Source organism: Ochotona princeps, chromosome 3 (genome assembly GCF_030435755.1).
Source record: "Ochotona princeps isolate mOchPri1 chromosome 3, mOchPri1.hap1, whole genome shotgun sequence".
Taxonomy (NCBI): Eukaryota; Metazoa; Chordata; class Mammalia; order Lagomorpha; family Ochotonidae; genus Ochotona; species Ochotona princeps.
In genome coordinates, this window is record NC_080834.1 from 102,119,114 (window position 1) to 102,136,732 (window position 17,619).

The window sequence follows — 17,619 nt, forward strand, 5'->3', positions numbered from 1 at the left end:
CCTTGGGCCATGTTCTGCATTTCCCAGGCTTTTAGCAGGGGGTTAGATAGCAAGTAAAGCAGCCTGGACAGGAAACTGGCACCCCTGTGGGATGCCAGCGTCACTGATGGTGTTCACCTGTTGTGCCACAATGCTGGTCTCTAAGACTTTTAAGTGATCCAGTGACATTACTTTGTGTTGGATTCTGCTTGCCCTAGCTGTTATTTCTTCCCTTTAGGTTAAATTATTGCCATAGCATTCTGGAGACTATTTTTGTGTGTTCTGGAATATGTGTTGCTTAAAAATTGACCATTTTAGCTTTTTTTTCTTGAAGCAGAATGTATCTAAGTTAATAGTTTTTTTCACAAATACTGCGGAATACCTTTAATTAGGAAATAAAAGGAAAAAAAATTTAGAAAACTTAACACCAGAAGTGTAGGAAGGCAGGACAAAGTGGTACAATAAAAAGAGGATCTTGGGAAAGCACCAGAACCTGCCCTTCCACTGCCTTCACAGGTAGCAAAGAGCTAGATCAGAAGTGGAGCAGCTGGGAATCGAACTGATGCTTGTATTGATGCTGGCATTACAGATGGCTGCGCAGTCCACTACATCACAGCGTTAGCTCCTGAAACTTCCTCTTTTTACTTATTTTGTAATCTTTTTGGTGGCTGAAGGGGTGAGTCTGAGATCTGACAAGCAGTTTTTCTCTAGCAGAGGGATAGCCTTGTTTCATAATGGATGTTGAGGAATTTCAAATTTATACTTCACCAAGCCAAAATGCAACAGGGGTGGGGGCCGGGGGAGAAGGAGTTTGTAAAGAGTGGCTTAGGTCAGCTATGTTGTTATCTGCCTGGCAGATCATGACAAACCAGTTGAGTGATGGTGCTTGCTTCCTGCAGGCTTCTACCACACCTAGTGGCTGCATGCCTCTTCTGTAATTATGCCGTCTTTTATCTGGTAGCACATTTATTTATATGTCCCAGAAAACTAATTCATGGCTAAAAAGCTGCCCTTTCAGAGTGTTTTTCTTGCGAATCAATATGAGATTTGCTGAAATGATGGCTTCATGATTTTTTAGCATTAGCAATATTTTACGTAGAACCAAAAATCAAAGTATTGGCATTCTAATTTTTCAGTTAGAAGTTATTATTTTTATGCATTTACTTTTTAAAATTTTCATTGATTAGAAATAGGTCTTTAAATAAAATTTGAGAGAGGTTCTAAGATACAATCTTTTAATTAGAGTTTGTTAATATTTATAGTTTGTTGATATTTTCTAGATTGTTTTATTCATCAAGTAAAAAACAGCCTCTACAATGCTGCCAGCTTATTTGGATTCCCATTCCAAGTGACCACAAAGCCCATGGTAACTGCTGCTTGTAATGGAACACGGAATGTGGCCTCTTCAGAGGAGGTTAGTAGGGGACTGATCTTGATACTGAATCATTGAGGTTTCGGAGTATTGTCTTTCTTTTTGGGAATAACATTATTTTGTTCTTAAATTTATTTACTTGGGAAGCAAAGAGAAGGAGAGAGCATTTTGAATTTTCAGATGCCCACAATGGCCAGGATATGTTTTTATTAGCCTATGATATAAAGGCCAAGTAGTTAAAGATTAAGAAATTAAAACTGTTAAAAACTACTTTTCAGGATGGCCATCTGACATTATAGTGGCTAAAATGCTACCTAACATGTTGGCATCCCATATTGGTGTGCCTGAGTGGAATCCTGGCTTCCTGCTAATGTGCACCCTGGGAGGCAGATAGTGACTTAGTAGATTCCCTGCCACCCACGTGGGACACCCAGATTGAATTCCTGGCACTTGGCTTCAGCCTGGCCCAGCCCTAGCTATTATGGGTATTTGAGGAGTGAAGCTTTAAAGGATACATATATTTTTTAAGATTTATTTTTGTTGCAAGGTGAGATATATAGAGAGGAGTAGAAACGGAGATCTTCTGCCTGCTGATTCACTCCCCAAGCAGCTGAAAGAGTCGGAGTCGAGCCAGTCCGAAGCCAGGAGCCAGGAGCTTCCTCCAGGTCTCCCATGCGGGTGCAGGATCCCAAGGCTTTCAGCCATCTTTGACAGCTTTCCCAGGCCACAGGCATGGAGCTGTGGATGGGAAGCATGGCTGCTGGGATGAGAACTGACGCCCATATGAAATCCTGGTGGGTTCAAGGCGAGGACTTTAGCCACTAGACTACTGGGCTGAGCCTGATCTCTGTCTGCCTTTCAAATAATTTTTTTCAAAACAGCACTTTGTATTATTTGCATTAATATTATTGCATCTGTTAAAAATTTTTTAATGTGAAGGAACTTTGGATTATTTTTAATGTGAAGGAATTTGGGATTATTACTATTATATATATTTTTAAAAATTTAGTTATTTTTATTGGAAAGGTATGTTTAAAGAGGGAAGGAGAGACAGATCTTCCAACTGCTGGCTTACACCTCAAGTGACTGGAATGGTTGGAGCTGAACCAATCCAAAGCCAGGACACAGGAGCTTCTTCCCATGTGGGTTCAGGGGTCTCGAGACTTTGAGCCGTTGTTTACTGCTTTCCCAGGCCATAAGCAGGGAACTGGAAAGGAAGTGAAGCAGCTGGGACACAAATTGGTGCCCATATGGGATGCCAGCACTTGGAGGTAGAGGATTAGCCAGTAGAGCCCTCTCACTTCCTTAAATTTTTTTTTAAAATTTATTTATATTTAATGGAAAGGCAGACATAGGAGGAGAGACAGAGAGGAAGATCCTCCACCAATGGTTCAGTCTGCAAGTGGCTGCAATGGCTGGAGCTGAGCCAATCAGGAGCCAGGAGCCAGGAGCCCCCTTTGGGTCTCCCACATGGGTGCAGGGACCCAAAGCCTTTGGGCCTTCCTGGACTGCTTTCCCAGGCTACAGGCAGGGAGCTGGATGGGAAGCGGGGTTGTCTGGACCAGAACCAGTGCCCATATGGGATCCCGGGGCACGTCCAAGGCGAGGGCTTTAACCACTATGCTGTCGCGCCGGGCCCACACTTGCTTAAATCTTTGGTTTTAATGAGAGCACCTTTTACATGAACTACCTGAGGAAGTATTCCATACAATGGTTTTTTTCATATTAGAAATTTACTTAAATTGTAAAATTTAGATGCCATGTAAGTGATCTTGATTTTTTTTTTCAGGTATTCTCAAGGCCTTCTTCTTGTGAACTGACAGGTTCTGGATCCTCAAACAACATGCTGAAACTTGGTGAGATAGTCAGAAATATTTATGTGTTCCTCTGCCACCTGTCTACCTCTAAGTTTTTAGACTTAAAAGCACTGATTTGGATCAGGATGAGAATGAAAGCATATATACTAACATTCTAAATTTAGCAAATAATTTTCCTTCAGGATTGTTTTCTCTGAATTTACTGTTACATGTTCTATTTATAAATATATGTTCTAAATGACTTAAGTAAGGTTCATTCTTTAAAAACACACATTTCCTGACAGCTTTCACTATTCTCGGTGTTGTATTAATTTATCTGAATCAACAGAATAATGGGAGCAGCCTCAGATTCCTAGTTCTTACAGTTTTATAGTGTAAGGACTTTTGTGGATGTGAGGGCGATCTGGCTGTTACATCTGTCAACCCACTGATCTCCAGGGTTAGGCTGGCTAGGCAGGTGTCCCCGTCCTCCCTCACCGCTCCACGAGCTTGCCTGCTGAAGCTGTGCTCTTGATCTTAGAGGATGACCATCCCTGTTAGAGGAGAACTGTCCTTGGTCAAGTGTATGCGAGCAGCTGCACTCCCCTCCTAGAACCTTTAGACCCTGAAACTGAATTTATTGTATTTAATGTACGAAATGTTATGGTGAAGAATCGTAGAAGATACCAGAAATCTGCGAAATGCTGGTGATGTCTGTAATGCAGCTATGTTAGTAACATTTGAGAGGAAAAGGAGATAGTTGGGAAAAGAGGATTCAAAAATCCTAAGGAGCTTGGGCAATGATAAATGACTTACAGTTGATCTTAAACTTTTTTAGGTAAGTACTTCAGGAGGCAGAGGAAGGAGCAAAGGAGAGTAAACCCACACCCTTGTACCTGATACTGTAGTACTCCAGTTCCAAAGACTTGGGATAAAGTCCATATTTCTTTCTTTTCTTTTTTCTCTCATCTCCTGTCTTCTCACTTCCCTGCTATCCCCCCTTCTCTCCCCTCTTCTTCCTGTTTCCTTCCCTTTCCTCCTCTCCTTCTTCCACACTCTCTTTCTTTTCTGTTTTTTTTACAGAAAGAGGACAAACAGAGGGATAGATTGTCAGTCTGCTGATTCACTGCATAAATAGTCACAGTGACTGGAGGTGGGCTGGTCCTAAGCCTGGAGCTTTCTCTAGGTCTCCCACTTGGGTGTATAGTCCCAAGCACACTTGGGTTATTGCTGCTGCTGTTCTAGGTCACCAACAGAGAGCTGGTTTGAAAGCAGAGCACTGGGGACTTGAACCAGTGCTCTTAGGAGATACTGACCCCTCAGGCGGAAGCCCAACATTCTATTCCATGTTGGTAGCCCCAGGACAGTTGTTTTGTATAACATCCTTTATCTTAAATCCTTGGAGATCAGATATGTTTATGAATTCAGATATTTTCAAATTGATATAAATGTCTATTTTGAAGATTATTTAGAAAGCCCATTGGAATCTAGAGTAAAACTAATCAAACATGAATATTTCTGCAGTTGAATAATATTCACAGAGGTGAGATAAATGAAGACTAGCTTTACATGGGTACAAGTCAGGATTTTTAGGATTTATTTATTTTTGTGGGAAAGGCAGGTTTACAGAGAGAAGAGACAGAAAGAAAGATCTTCAGTCTGCTGGTTTACTCCCCAAATGGCCACAAAAGCCAGAGCTGAGCTGGTCTGAAGCCAGGAGCCAGGAGCCTCTTTCAAGTTTCCCACGCAGGTGCAGGGTCCCAAGGCTTTGGGACATCCTTGACTGCTTTCCCAGGCCACAAGCAAGGAGCTGGAAGGGAAGTAGAGCAGCCGAGACCAGAACCTGCACCTGTATCAGATTTTGGCACTTGAGGGAGAGGCTTAGCCAGTTGAGCCATCATGTCCTGTCCCTAAGTCAAATTTAGCAAACCATTGAGTTCAGGTCAGTTTAGATTTCTATGGCAACTGACCTATGAAAATCTTGACTCCTCAGGGTATTTCAAAGCCCTGCAGTGGTTCCCCTGGTAGAGAACGTGGCTGATGACATTTTACTATCTTAACTTGCAGCAATAGCTTACAATTACTGGAAGCGTATGGTGACATGTAACATGTGTGTGACTGGTTATCTTCTGAAGAGGAAACATAATTTGAAAAATTTACTCAGATGGAATAGGTTATGGAGAAATTGTACTTTTGAGTTCTTCATGGTCTCTTGTCAGTACCACCAAGCAAAATTTAAAAAACTTGTTATTGAATTCTGTTATTACCTATCTTAGATCAAAGACAAACAGATAATTGCTCTTCTTTAATGCTTACAGAATTTGTGCTGGACTTCTGTGTTGTGTATTAATAAAATTTTACAATGTAAGGTACTTAGTTCTATAATTTAGATTATTCGTGGATTTTCTTTCAGAATGTAGGGTTGTTCACCAGTTGTTTTTTTTTTTTTTTTTACAATTGTAAATGCGTTTTTAAAATAGGTAATAAATCTCCTAATGGAATAAGTGACTATCCAAAGATCAGAGTGACGGTAACCCGAGATCAGCCACGCAGAGTTCTGCCTTCCTTTGGGTAGGTGTTAAATTCTGCCTTTTGTAAGTGGAAATGTAGCAGTTGCTAGGTGCTTACTCTTGTGAAGCATTTTCACTTTGCTTCTGTTATGTCATTTTGTTAAGTGAGTACTTCTGAGTAGTAAGTTTCTGAAGTTAGTAAAGTTAGTGAGAGACTGGAGCCTGGGTATGTGTTACCTTTTCTACTAATTATATGCTCACAGAATAATCTGATTGTAAAAACCTCCTTTAAAATAATTTTTACTGAGTTTCTTCTAAATTTTTAAAGAATATGTGACAGGAAGAATGTGGAAATCACAAATATAGTTTGATGGTTTCTCCTATGCTGAACAAAGTTTTCTTCCCTATTTTTATATTCTTACTCTAGGATTTCTAGAATTTGCCTGAATTTTATATCTTAAAGAATGATTTAATTTTCTTAGATTTTCTCATGTGCTGTTATTCTTGCTTTTGTTATTATTTTTAAATATTTTAGAATTTTGTTTATTTTTTTAAAAGATTTATTTGCAGCACATCAAAGGAGGGGAGAGAGTGAGAGAAATGGAGAAGCTTTCATCCACTGTTTCACTCCCCAAAGCTGTAACAGTCTCTGCTGAATCAGGTTGAAGCCAGGAGCCAGGAACTCCTCCTGGTTTTCCCACGTAGAGGATCCAGGCTCAAGTACTCAGTCCACCATCCCCTATTTTTCCAAGCGTGTTAGCAGGGAACTAGATCTGAAGTTGAGCAGCCTGGACTTGTTGTTCCCATGTGGGATGCCACAATCTCAGGCCATGGCTTACCTGCTGTGTCACAGTTCTAGCCCCAGTATCTGGGACCTGAACGTGCATTGCTGTATGGGATGCTGGTGATAGCTTAACTTGCTGTGCCATGCTGGTTCCCTTCTTGCTCTTAAAAATTAATTGTTTTTTGGGCTCAGCACAATGGCTCAATGGCTAAATCCTCACTTTGTGGGCGCTGGGATCCCATATGGGCACCAGTTTGTGTCCCAGCTGCTCTACTTCCCATCCAGCTCCCTGCTTGTGCCCTGGGAAAGCCTGGCGATCCTGTATCCATGTGGGAGACCTGGAGAAAGCTCCTGGCTTGTGATTTTGGATCAGTTCAGCTCTGGCTGTTATGGCCATTTTGGGAGTTAACCAGCAGATGGAAGATGTTTCTGTCTCTTCTTTTCTCCATAAATTTGATCTGCTTTTCCAATAAAAATAAATAAATCTTCTAAAATTTATTATTGCTTTTTTTCTTTCAGGCAACTTATAGGATGATATAGTTTATTATGTCTATAAAATATTGTGAAATTTCTTCTTGCTTTGTCTTGTTTACTTTCAGTTGTCTTCCCTTTCCCTCATTTCTTTTCCTAGTTCCATTTTTAAAATTAGATTCTTAAATACTTTGTAATCCTCAGCTGGGCACTTACATTTAAGATTGAAATATTTAAGACTGGGTCCTCTGAAGGTGTACGAATGACTGAATGTAAATCTAGGAGGAAAAGTACAAAATGAATATGGAACACCTCATCTCAGAAAGTAAAGGAGTGCTCAGAGCTGGCACTGTGGCCCCGCAGGGTTAACTGTCCCGAGTCATAGCATTATGTACCGGAGTGTCAGTGTGTATCCCAAGTATTTCACTTCCCATCTGGCTTCCTGTTACTGTGCCCTGGAAAGCAGCAGAGATGGCACAGGTTCTAGGCCCCGGTCCCCCACATCGGAGACTCCGAATGGAGTTTGTGGCACCCAGCTTCAGCCTGGCCCTGTCCTGACCATGGTAGATGTTTAGTGAGTTAACCAGCCAGCAGACAAAAGGTCTCTCCCTCTGTCTCCCTCTGCTCTGCTTTTCAAATAAATAAAGTTTACAAGAATAAAAAGGAAAAGGAATGTTCAGAAACTGACATGATACCAATGTATGAGAAAACTTAAAAGGTCTGTTGGTAAGTCAAAGTGGGAATAACTTATGTGTCAGAATAAGAATAGGACTATAGATATATTTATATATGTAATAAATAATATATAGTGTAGAGAGGTAAATGGTAAAATGCCATCTATGAGAGAAAATAACCATTTTGTAAATATAGTAATAATTGATACGAATGGCAGTCATTTCAGTCATTTACCTAAGTAAAACTTGAGGTAGAGGATCTATTTATTGTTTTTTTATTTGAAAGACAGAGTTATAGAGATGCAAAGAGATCTTCTACCTGCTGACTCATTCCACAAGTGGCTGCTGGCCAACACCAGACTGGTCTGAAGCCAGGAATCAGGCACTTCTAGGTCTCGGTGTAGCTGCTGAAGCCCAAGCACTTAGGCCATCCTGCGTTGCTTTCCTAGGTATTTTAGCAGGGAGCTGAGTTAGAAGTGGAGCAGATAGGACTTGAACTGGGATTCATGTGGAATGCTGCCAGTGCAAGAGCGAGCTTTATGTGCTATGCCACAGCACCAACCCAGAGGATATTTGTGTAAAGGATGTTTTTACTAGCTTTGTATAAATTTGGATATATACTGCTTGTTACATTATTATGCCATTGTTAAACTTGATTTGTTACAGTTTTGTGAAAGATACCTTTGTTGTAGTTAAAGGTAGACTTAGTCTGTAAGTATTTTATCAGTTTCTTTATATAAATATTGCTTTAGCTTAATTTTTAATTCCCCATACTTTGAGATATGAGTTTTCATTTTTGCTTTCTGATTTCCATTTTACTTTCTCTTTGATGCATAAATATTTTTTAAGATTTATTTATGTATTTATTTTTAAAAGATTTATTGTTATTACAAAGTCAGATATACAGAGAGGAGGAGAGACAGAGGAAGATCTTCTGTCCGATGATGCACTCCCCAAGTGAGCGCAACGGCCGGTGCTGTGCCGATCTGGAGCCAGGAACCAAGAACTTCCTCCAGGTCTCCCACACGCGTGCAGGATCCCAAAGCATTGTGCCATCCTTGACTGCTTTCCCAGGCCACAAGCAGGGAGATTGGATGGAATGTAACGTGGAGCAGATGGGATTAGAACTGGTGCCCATGTGGGATCCCAGCGTGTTCAGGACGAGGACTTTAGCCTCTAGGCCACGGCGCCGGGCCCAAGATTTATTTATCTTTATTGGAAATACAGATGAACAGAGAGAAGGAGATACAGAGAGCAAGATAATCATCCACTGGTTCATTGCCTGGTGGCCGAAACAGGCAGAGCTAAGCTGATCCAAAGCCAGGAGTCAGGAGCTGCTTCTGGGGTTCTTACACGCAGGTGCAGGGTCCCAAGGTTTGGACCATCCTTGACTGCTTTCCAAGTGCAGAAGCAGGGAGCTGGATGGGAAGTGGAGCTGCTAGGATTAGAACTGGCTCCCATATGGGGTTGCAGCGTGTTCAAGGTGAGGACTAGCTGCTAGACTTCTTCCCTGGGCCCATGATTGTTTCTTTAAATATTTGCTTATTTAAAAGTGTTACAGAGAGAGGGAAAAAGAAAGTTCTTCCATCTGCTGATCACCTACATGGGTGGCAGAAGCTCAAGCAGTTGGACCATCTTTGTTTGGTTTTTATTTTTTTGATGATTTTTATATAATTGATTAGAGTGATAAGGGTCAAGGACTACAGAAAGGTGGGTAAGATCAACATTTCAACATTCTCTCTCTCTTTTTTTTTTTTTTTTAATTTTTTTTCCCTTCCTGTATTTGGGGGAAGGGGGAGATAAGGAAAGAATCCACACCCAGCCTCCCAATGCCACTTCACCCTGGGTCCAGCCACTTAACACCATGCTCTGAGGGTCCTGCTCAAGAGGTTTTGATAGTTCAACTGTCCTGAATTACTGCCAATCTTGCCACTCCAAGCACAATGAAATCTCTCCAGAATCCACTGGTTGACATAGTCCACCTTAGAGTCTCCATTTGCCCAGATATTCACTGCCAGTCAGGCCATCTTCTGCTGCTTTGCTGGTGACGTTGGCAAGGAGCTGGATTGGAAGTGGAGCAGCCCAGACGCACATGGTTACCCATGTGGGATGCCACTGTTGTAGCAGCAGCCTGATAGGTGATTGGTTAAAAGGTTAAAGATAGGTTATTAAGTTTCCAAATAATTTTGTTCTATGGCTTATAATATAATCTATTTCGATATTATTCCCCATTCATTTGAAGAACGTGTATTTTCCTCTTTAGGTATAGTATTCCGGGAATTTCAGTAAGATTAAATTGACTTAAAGTGGTTTTTTTTTTTTTTGAAAGATTTTGTTATTATTGGAAAGCTGGATATGCAGAGAGAAGGAGAGACAGAGAGGAAGATCTTCCGTCCGATGATTCACTCCCCAAGTGAGCCGCAACGGGCCGGTGCGCGCCGATCCGATGCCGGAAACCAGGAACCTCCTCTGGGTCTCCCACGTGGGTGCAGTGTCCCAAAGCTTTGGGCCGTCCTGGACTGCTTTCCCAGGCCACAAGCAGGGAGCTGGATGGGAAGTGGAGCTGCTGGGATTAGAACCGGCGCCCATATGGGATCCTGGGGCGTTGAAGGCGAGGACTTTAGCCACTAGGCCACACCGCCGGGCCCTCACTTAAAGTGTTTTAAAAGAATTTCTGATCTTTTTACTTTTTGATGTTTTCAGCAATAATAGATCTGTCTCTTCCAGTCTTGTAATTTTTTTTTTTCCTCTGTGTAATTTTTTTTTTTTAAGGTTCATTTATGTTTAAATACATAAGGCAAAGGTAAAGAGAAAGATGGAGTGGCAGAGAACTCTCCCATCCACTGTTTCACTCCCCAAAGGCCACAGTCGCTGGCCTGGGCTAGGACATCATTGGCCATATGGGTTGCTGGTTTCCCACGCAGCAGCTTGTTAACCACAAAGCTGGCCCCTACTTTATATATTTGCAACTCTTAAGTGAAAAATCTTGACCTAGGTTCACTAATTGTTACCATTTTACTGCATTTGCTTTATTGTTCTCTGTCAAGCAAAGATAGTGTATTTTTTCGCTGAACCATTCAAGAGTAAATTTTTGACTCTACATGAGTTTGTTTGATTCCTTTTTCTCTTTTAAAAGATTTATTTATTTTTACTGGAAAGGAAAATTTACAGAGAGATGGAAAGAAAGAGGAAGATATTCTATCTGCTGGTTCACTCCCCAAGTGGCTGCAATGGCTGGAACTGAGCTGATCTGGAGCCAGGAGCAGGAGCTGCTTCTGGGTCCTCTACGCAGTTGCAAGGTCCCATCCTGCCCTGTTTTTTCACAGGCCATAATCAGGGAGGTGAATGGGCAGTGGAGTAATTGGAACATGAACTGGTTCCTAGGGGCAGAAGACCAGCCAACTAAGTCTTGCAGCATTCCTGAGTTTCTTTATTTCTTACAAATGAGAATATGTGGGACTGGATGCAGTAGCTTAGTGGCTAAAGTCCTTGCCTTGCACACCTAGGATCCCATATGTGCTGTGGTTCATATCTGGCTGCTCTACTTCCCTTCCAGCTCCCTGCTTGTGGCCTGGGTAAGCAGGTGAGGATGGACCAAAACCTTGGAATCCTGCACCATTATGGGAGATCCAGAGGAACCTCCTGGGTCCTAGCTTTGGATGGGCTCAGCTACAGCTGTTGTGACAACTTGGGAAGAGAACCGCTAGATGGAAGATCTTTAAAAAAAATAGAAGGATCAGAATATATGGACCCTGTGCGGTGTCTTAGTGACTAAATCCTTGCCTTGCGTGTAATGGGATCCCATATGGGTGTCAGTTCATGTCCTGGCTGCTCTACTTCCCATCCAGCTCCCTGCTTAATACCTGGAAAAGCAGTCAAGGATGGCTCAGAGCCTTGGGACCCTGTACCTGCGTGGGAGACCTGGAAGAAGGTCCTGGCTCTTGGCTATAGATCACCTTAGCTCTGGCTATTGCGGCCATTTGGGTTAGTGAACTAATGAATAGATCATCTTCCTTTCTGTATCTCCTTTTCTCTGCAAATCTGCGTTTCCAATAAAAAGAAATATTTTTTTTTAATGAGAATATTTAAGTTACATAAAATATTGTACCAAAATCAGAAATTAGACATTCATGTAATACTCTTATTTGATCTACTGGGGTAGTTTTTTTTTTTTTAATTAAAAAAAAGAAAGGTTTAATTAAGAGAGAGAACAGACCAGGAAAAGGGATGAGACAGAAAGGAGATCTTTCATCTACTTGTTTACTCCCTAAATTCCTCTATCTGCTTGGGGTGGACGAGGCTGAGCCCAGCAGCCAGAAACTGTGGTGAACCCTAGCACTTGGACCAGCATGAGCTTATGCCTCATGAGCTCTTCAGCGGGAGAGTGGAACAGCACAGAATTGTCAGCACTTACACCAGATACTCCTGTATGATAACTCGATGCACTGTGCCACGTACCTGTCACTACACATCTTACTGAATTTCTCTATTTTTTCCTCTTTATTACCTCCTGGTCCAGATACAGTGTGGGCATGTTATTGCATTTCATTGGCTTGTCTCTAATCTTTTTTTTTTTTTGTTTTGTTTTTTTAAGATTTATTTTTATTTGAAAGTTAAATATACAGAGAGAAGGAGAAACAGAGAGGAAGATCTTCTGTGTGATGAATCACTGCTCAAGTGGCCATAGCAGCTGGAACTGAGCTGATCTGAAGCCAGGAGCCAGGAGTTTCTTCTAGGTCTCCCATGCGGAACCAGGGTCCCAAGACTGTGAACTGTGTCGACTGCTTTCCCAGACTACAAACAGGGAGCTAGATGGGAAGCAGGACTGGCGGGATTAGAACTGGTGCCCCTATGGGATCCCAGCACATTCAAGGCGAGGACTTCAGCTGCTAGGCTGCTACTCCGGGCCCTCTAATCTGTTTTAATCTTGAAAATCTCTGTCATTGTTTATCTTTAATGACATTAATACTTTAATTTTCGATCCTGACCCTGTAGCCTAGTCTTTTACCTTGCATGCACCAGGATCCCATATGGACACTGATTTGTGTTCTGACTGCTCCACTTCCCATCCAGCTCCCTGCCTGTGGTCTGGGAAAGCAGTAGAGGATGGACCAAAGCCTTGGGACCTTGCAGCCATATTAGAGACCTGGAAGAAGCTTCTGGCTTCTCACTTCACATTGGCTCAGTCCTGGATGTTATGGTCATTTCAGGATTCCACCAGTGGATGGAAGCTCTTCCTTTCTGTCCATATGCTTTTGCAATGAAAATAAATAAATCTTTAAAAAAAAAGAAAGAAACAAAATACTAGAAGTGGTCTTACAGTCTTTCTGTCATCTGACATTGTTTGTAATGGCAAGTGAGGCAGATCTGTTACCAGGAGCAGTTGAGTCGTAGCTTCCATGACTTTGACATTTTTAGTAAATTCAGTTTAGCTTTCAGCAGTAGTTATTCAGTATCTTTTGACTTAACCATCATGCTGTAATATAGTAGTTTGATGTGGGATATAGACATTAATAAGTAATCACATGAATAATTAATTCCAGTGGTACCATACCAGGTGTGGGGAATACGTTTGACAGGGGATCGAAATCTAGAATTTGAATGCCCTGCTTCTCTAGGCATAGATTTAACCTTTATAAATGGTCAAAGGGTACTGTAGTAGCTTGAGTTCTAACCGTCTAAGCTATTTGATAATTCATTTTTGGTCTTCTATTTACCCAGTTTTACTTTGAACTCGGAAGGGTATAACAGAAGACCAGGTGTCCGTCGCCATAGCAAAGGCAATCCAGAAGATTCCTTAATGTGGAAACCTCAGGAACAGGCTATAACGGAGACAATTTCTGAAGAGGTTGCCAAAGGTTTGAGACGTCCTCATTGCACTGTGGAGGAGGTAAGCCGTATGAATCCAATTTATTTTTAGAAATACATTTTGTGGATTTTTTTAGGGAGTGATTAATGTATATTATGATAGTCAAAAGATACAAATGGGTACACTGTGAAAACATGGTCTCATCTCTTCTGTGTCTGGCTCTCATCATCCTGTTTGACTTAGGAAATAGCTGCTACTAACTATCTTTCCTTCTAAAAGATATGTCATACATGTAGAGTTTACTCCATTTGTGTATGCAGTTGTGTCACTATTAGGGAGATTGATTTACTCCCCAAGTTGCCCTGTCACCTAGAATTGATCTGATCTGAAGCCAGGAGCCAGCAACTTCTAGGTCTCCCATATGGGTGCAGGGTCCCAAGGCTTTAGGCCATTCTTGACTCCTTTGCTACGCCACAAGCAGGGAGCAAGATGGGATGTGGACCAGCTGGGATATGAACCCAAATAAGAATATTCCCAAAATATATCATCTGTAGATGTTCAATCTTATATTCAATATCTCATTTAAGAGAGTCAAATCTTTATTCCTTGAGTCTTCTTGCCACACTTCCCATCAAGCTCACTTCTTGCTTGTGGCCTGGGAAAGCAGTTCAGGATGGCTGAAAGCCTTGGGACCCTGCACCTGCATGGGAGACCCAGAAGAGGCTCTGATCTCTTGGCTTCGGATTGGCACAGCTCTGTTCATTGTGGCTGCTTGGGGAGTGAATCAGCAGACGGAAGATCTTCCTCTCTGTTTCTCTTCTACGTATATTTTACTTTCCAATAAATAATAGATAATTTTTTTAAATAATGCTTTTGCAGTTATGCCAGCTTATAAAAAAAATAGTATATAGGGCCCGGCGGCATGGCCTAGCGGCTAAAGTCCTCGCCTTGAAAGCCCCGGGATCCCATATGGGCGCCGGTTCTAATCCCGGCAGCTCCACTTCCTATCCAGCTCCCTGCTTGTAGCCTGGGAAAGCAGTCGAGGACGGCCCAATGCATTGGGACCCTGCACCCGTGTGGGAGACCCGGAAGAGGTTCCTGATTCCTGGCTTCAGATCGGCACAGCACCGGCCCGTTGTGGCTCACTTGGGGAGTGAAACATCGGATGGAAGATCTTTCTCTCTGTCTCTTCTCCTCTCTGTATATCTGCCTTTCCAATAAAATAAATAAATCTTTTTTTTAAAAAAAATAGTATAAACCCTGACTACATGTTATGCTGTTAAATAATATGCACTTGACCTCTTACGTCTGTTTGTGACCTAATTGAAACTTTATGTGCTAGTGTTGATTTAACATGCTGTGATGTTTTTAGGGTGTTCAGAAAGAAGAAAAAGAGAAGTATCAAAGGCTGCTAGAACGACTTAAAGAAAGTGGTCATGGAAATTCTGTCCCTTCTGTAACTTCAAATCATTACAGGTAAAAATAAGCAAATAAGATAAATACTTTCTTCGATATCTTTTTCTTTTTTAGAAAAAGATTGGATTGAAAGAACTTGTTGAGAGTAAAGGTGTGAACAGTGAGTAAAGTATTCCTGTAATCCTATGTTTGCTGACATTGCACTGAGTAGGGGTTATGGAGAACATTTGTTTTCATAAGATGGATTGCTTGTTTGCTTTGGAATCCTCTCTTCAGGTGAACTGGAAATTTTGACATGGAAAAGTGGATCATTGGTTGTAGTAGGTTTCATGGGGGATACAGAGAGTATTTTCAGCCTCCCCAAAATACACATTTTCCACAATTTCTGTTTCTCACTTTCCACTTTTGTTTCCCCCACCCTTTTGATCTCTGGCTAATCTCACCATTTCTTCCTGCTTTGCCTTCTTTCTTTCTCTTTTTACTTTTGGGAATCTCTCAATCTTTGTTCTCCTCTTTCCTCTGACCTTATTTCTACCTTGTGATAGACAGATAGCCTGTAGAATTTGAGGGATTACTATTTAGTATAATTGAAAACCTCTAATCTAGAGACAAGAACAAAGTCATTTGGTGTTGTAAGAATTTTGTTAGGGCTGGCACCATGGTGTATCATGCTCAAGTTCCAGCTTTTAAGTACCAGCATCCAGTATGGGCCCTGGTTTGTATTCCAGCTGCTCCATTTCCCATCCAACTCCCTGCTTGTGGCCTTGGAAAGTGGAGGAGGATGGCCTAAAGTCTTGGGAACCTGCAGCCACCTGGGACACCTGACAGAAGGTCCTTTGGATCAACCCACTTCCAACCATTGCGACCATTTGCGGGGGGGCAGTGAACTAGCAGATGAAAGATCTTTCTCTTGTCCCTCTTTATCTCTGTAGATTGCCTTTCCAATAATACGTAAATATTTTTAGAAAGAAAAGATTTTCTTTATAAAATTGCTTGCTGGGCCCAGCACGATAGCTTAACGGCTGAAGTCCTCGCCTTGAACATGCCTGGATCCCATATGGGCACCGGTTCTAATCCCAGCAGCTCCACTTCCCATCCAGTTCCCTGCTTGTGGCCTGGGAAAGCAGTCGAGGACGGCCCAAAGCTTTGACACTCAGTACCCATGTGGGAGACCTGGAGGAACCTCCTGGCTCCCCGCTTTGGATCAGCTGATCTCCAGCTATTGCGGCTCTTGGGGAGTGAAACATTGAATGGAAGATCTTCCTCTCTGTCTCTCTTCTTCTCTGTATATCTGCCTTTTCAGTAAAAATAAATTATTTTTAAAAAAAAAGATAGTTTGCTGATCAGATTATGGAATGAGTTGATCAAGTAGATGAGAGTGGCAAAACAGGTGTTGTTTGGCCTTATATTTACCTATAAGTGGTGCTAGTATATGTGAGTTCAGGATAAAGGTATACCTGGAAGCCCTAATGAGTGAAAAGAGAATACAAAAGGATCCCCGAAAGTATGTGACAACAAGTAAAAATGACTTTCACATGACTGTCCAGTTTGTTTAATGCAGAAATAAAAAGTCATTTGGGGATTTTAACTTTGGTTGTAAATGTTTGAAAAATTTCTCTAGTCATGAAGTTGGTGTTTTCTCTATTTTGAGTCATCGTTAAACACAGTATGCTTGTTGAACTATTGGTTTTGTCATATTTGCATAATCCTCTTAAGTATTTTCATAATCTTAAAATTGGAAAGCCATAAGTTATTTGAGGGGCAGAGGGAGTGTTCACCCATTTCCTAGTTTGCTCCTCACATGCTTACAGTGTTCTGGGGTGGTGCTTGAAGGCATGAGCTGGGACTGAGTCCTGGTTTCCCACACAAGTGGCATCACCTGAACCTACTCAGGCTGCACATTAGCAAACAGCTGGAATCAGGAATGGAGCTGGGGCATACCCATACCAGCCATTGTCAAACAGCTAGGTCAGATACCCATTGTTTTACTTGTGAAAATTTTAGATTTTTTTTTCCTTTTTTTGAGAAATTTGTTTATTTTTATTGGAAAGTCAGATAGAAAGGAAGAGAGACAGAGAGGAAGATCTTCCTTCTGTTGATTCACTCCCAAAGTGACCGTAACAAGCGGAGATGCACCGATCCGAATGCAGGTGTCAGGAACCTCCTCCTGGCCTCTCACGCGGGTGCACGGTCCCAAAGCATTGGGCTGTCCTCGACTGCTTTCCCAGGCCACAGGCAGGGACCTAATTGGGAAACAGTGCTGCCGGGATTAGAACTTGCCTCTATCTGGGATCCAAGCTGCTGTAAGGTAAGGATGGTAGCCACTAGGCTACCACGTTGGGCCTGAAAATTTCTGCCTTGAAAAATTTTATTTATGGGCCTGTAGCTGTAATCCAGCAGCTATTGTCCTTGCTTTGCTCGGGCTGGATGTTCCAGGACATGAACTGACGTCCCCACTTCCCATCCAGCTCTCTGCTTGTGCCCTTGGAGAGCAGTCGAGGACGGTCCAAGGCCTTAGAGAGATCTGGAAGAGGTTGTGGGCTCTTGGCTTCAGTTTGGCTTAGCTCCGACTATTGTGGCCGCTTGGGGAGTCAATGAATGGAAGATCTTTTTCTCTGTTTCTCCTCCTCTCTTTATATCTGCCTTTCCAATAGAAATAAACAAATCTTAAAAAAATTATTTATACAAACATTTATGTATCTGTTTATTTGAAAAGCAGAGTGGCAAGAAGAGTCAGACATCTTCCTCTTGCTTCCTCTTTCCTTCCAAAATGGCTGCAATAACCTGGTGTAGTCCAGGCCGAAACCA

At 41.9% G+C, this 17,619-nt stretch overlaps 1 protein-coding gene across 4 annotated transcripts in view; it reads left to right on the top strand.

The window, feature by feature from the left end:
- Positions 1-17,619, top strand: part of SENP2 (SUMO specific peptidase 2) — a 102,547-nt gene that overhangs the window by 64,716 nt on the left and 20,212 nt on the right. For all 4 annotated transcript variants that reach the window (XM_058662185.1, XM_058662184.1, XM_004577726.4 and 1 more), the window contains 5 exons: positions 1,260-1,393; positions 3,141-3,207; positions 5,628-5,718; positions 13,308-13,476; positions 14,768-14,871. In XM_058662185.1, coding sequence (XP_058518168.1) covers positions 1,260-1,393; positions 3,141-3,207; positions 5,628-5,718; positions 13,308-13,476; positions 14,768-14,871 — 565 coding nt within the window. The remainder of the gene's footprint in view (positions 1-1,259; positions 1,394-3,140; positions 3,208-5,627; positions 5,719-13,307; positions 13,477-14,767; positions 14,872-17,619) is intronic.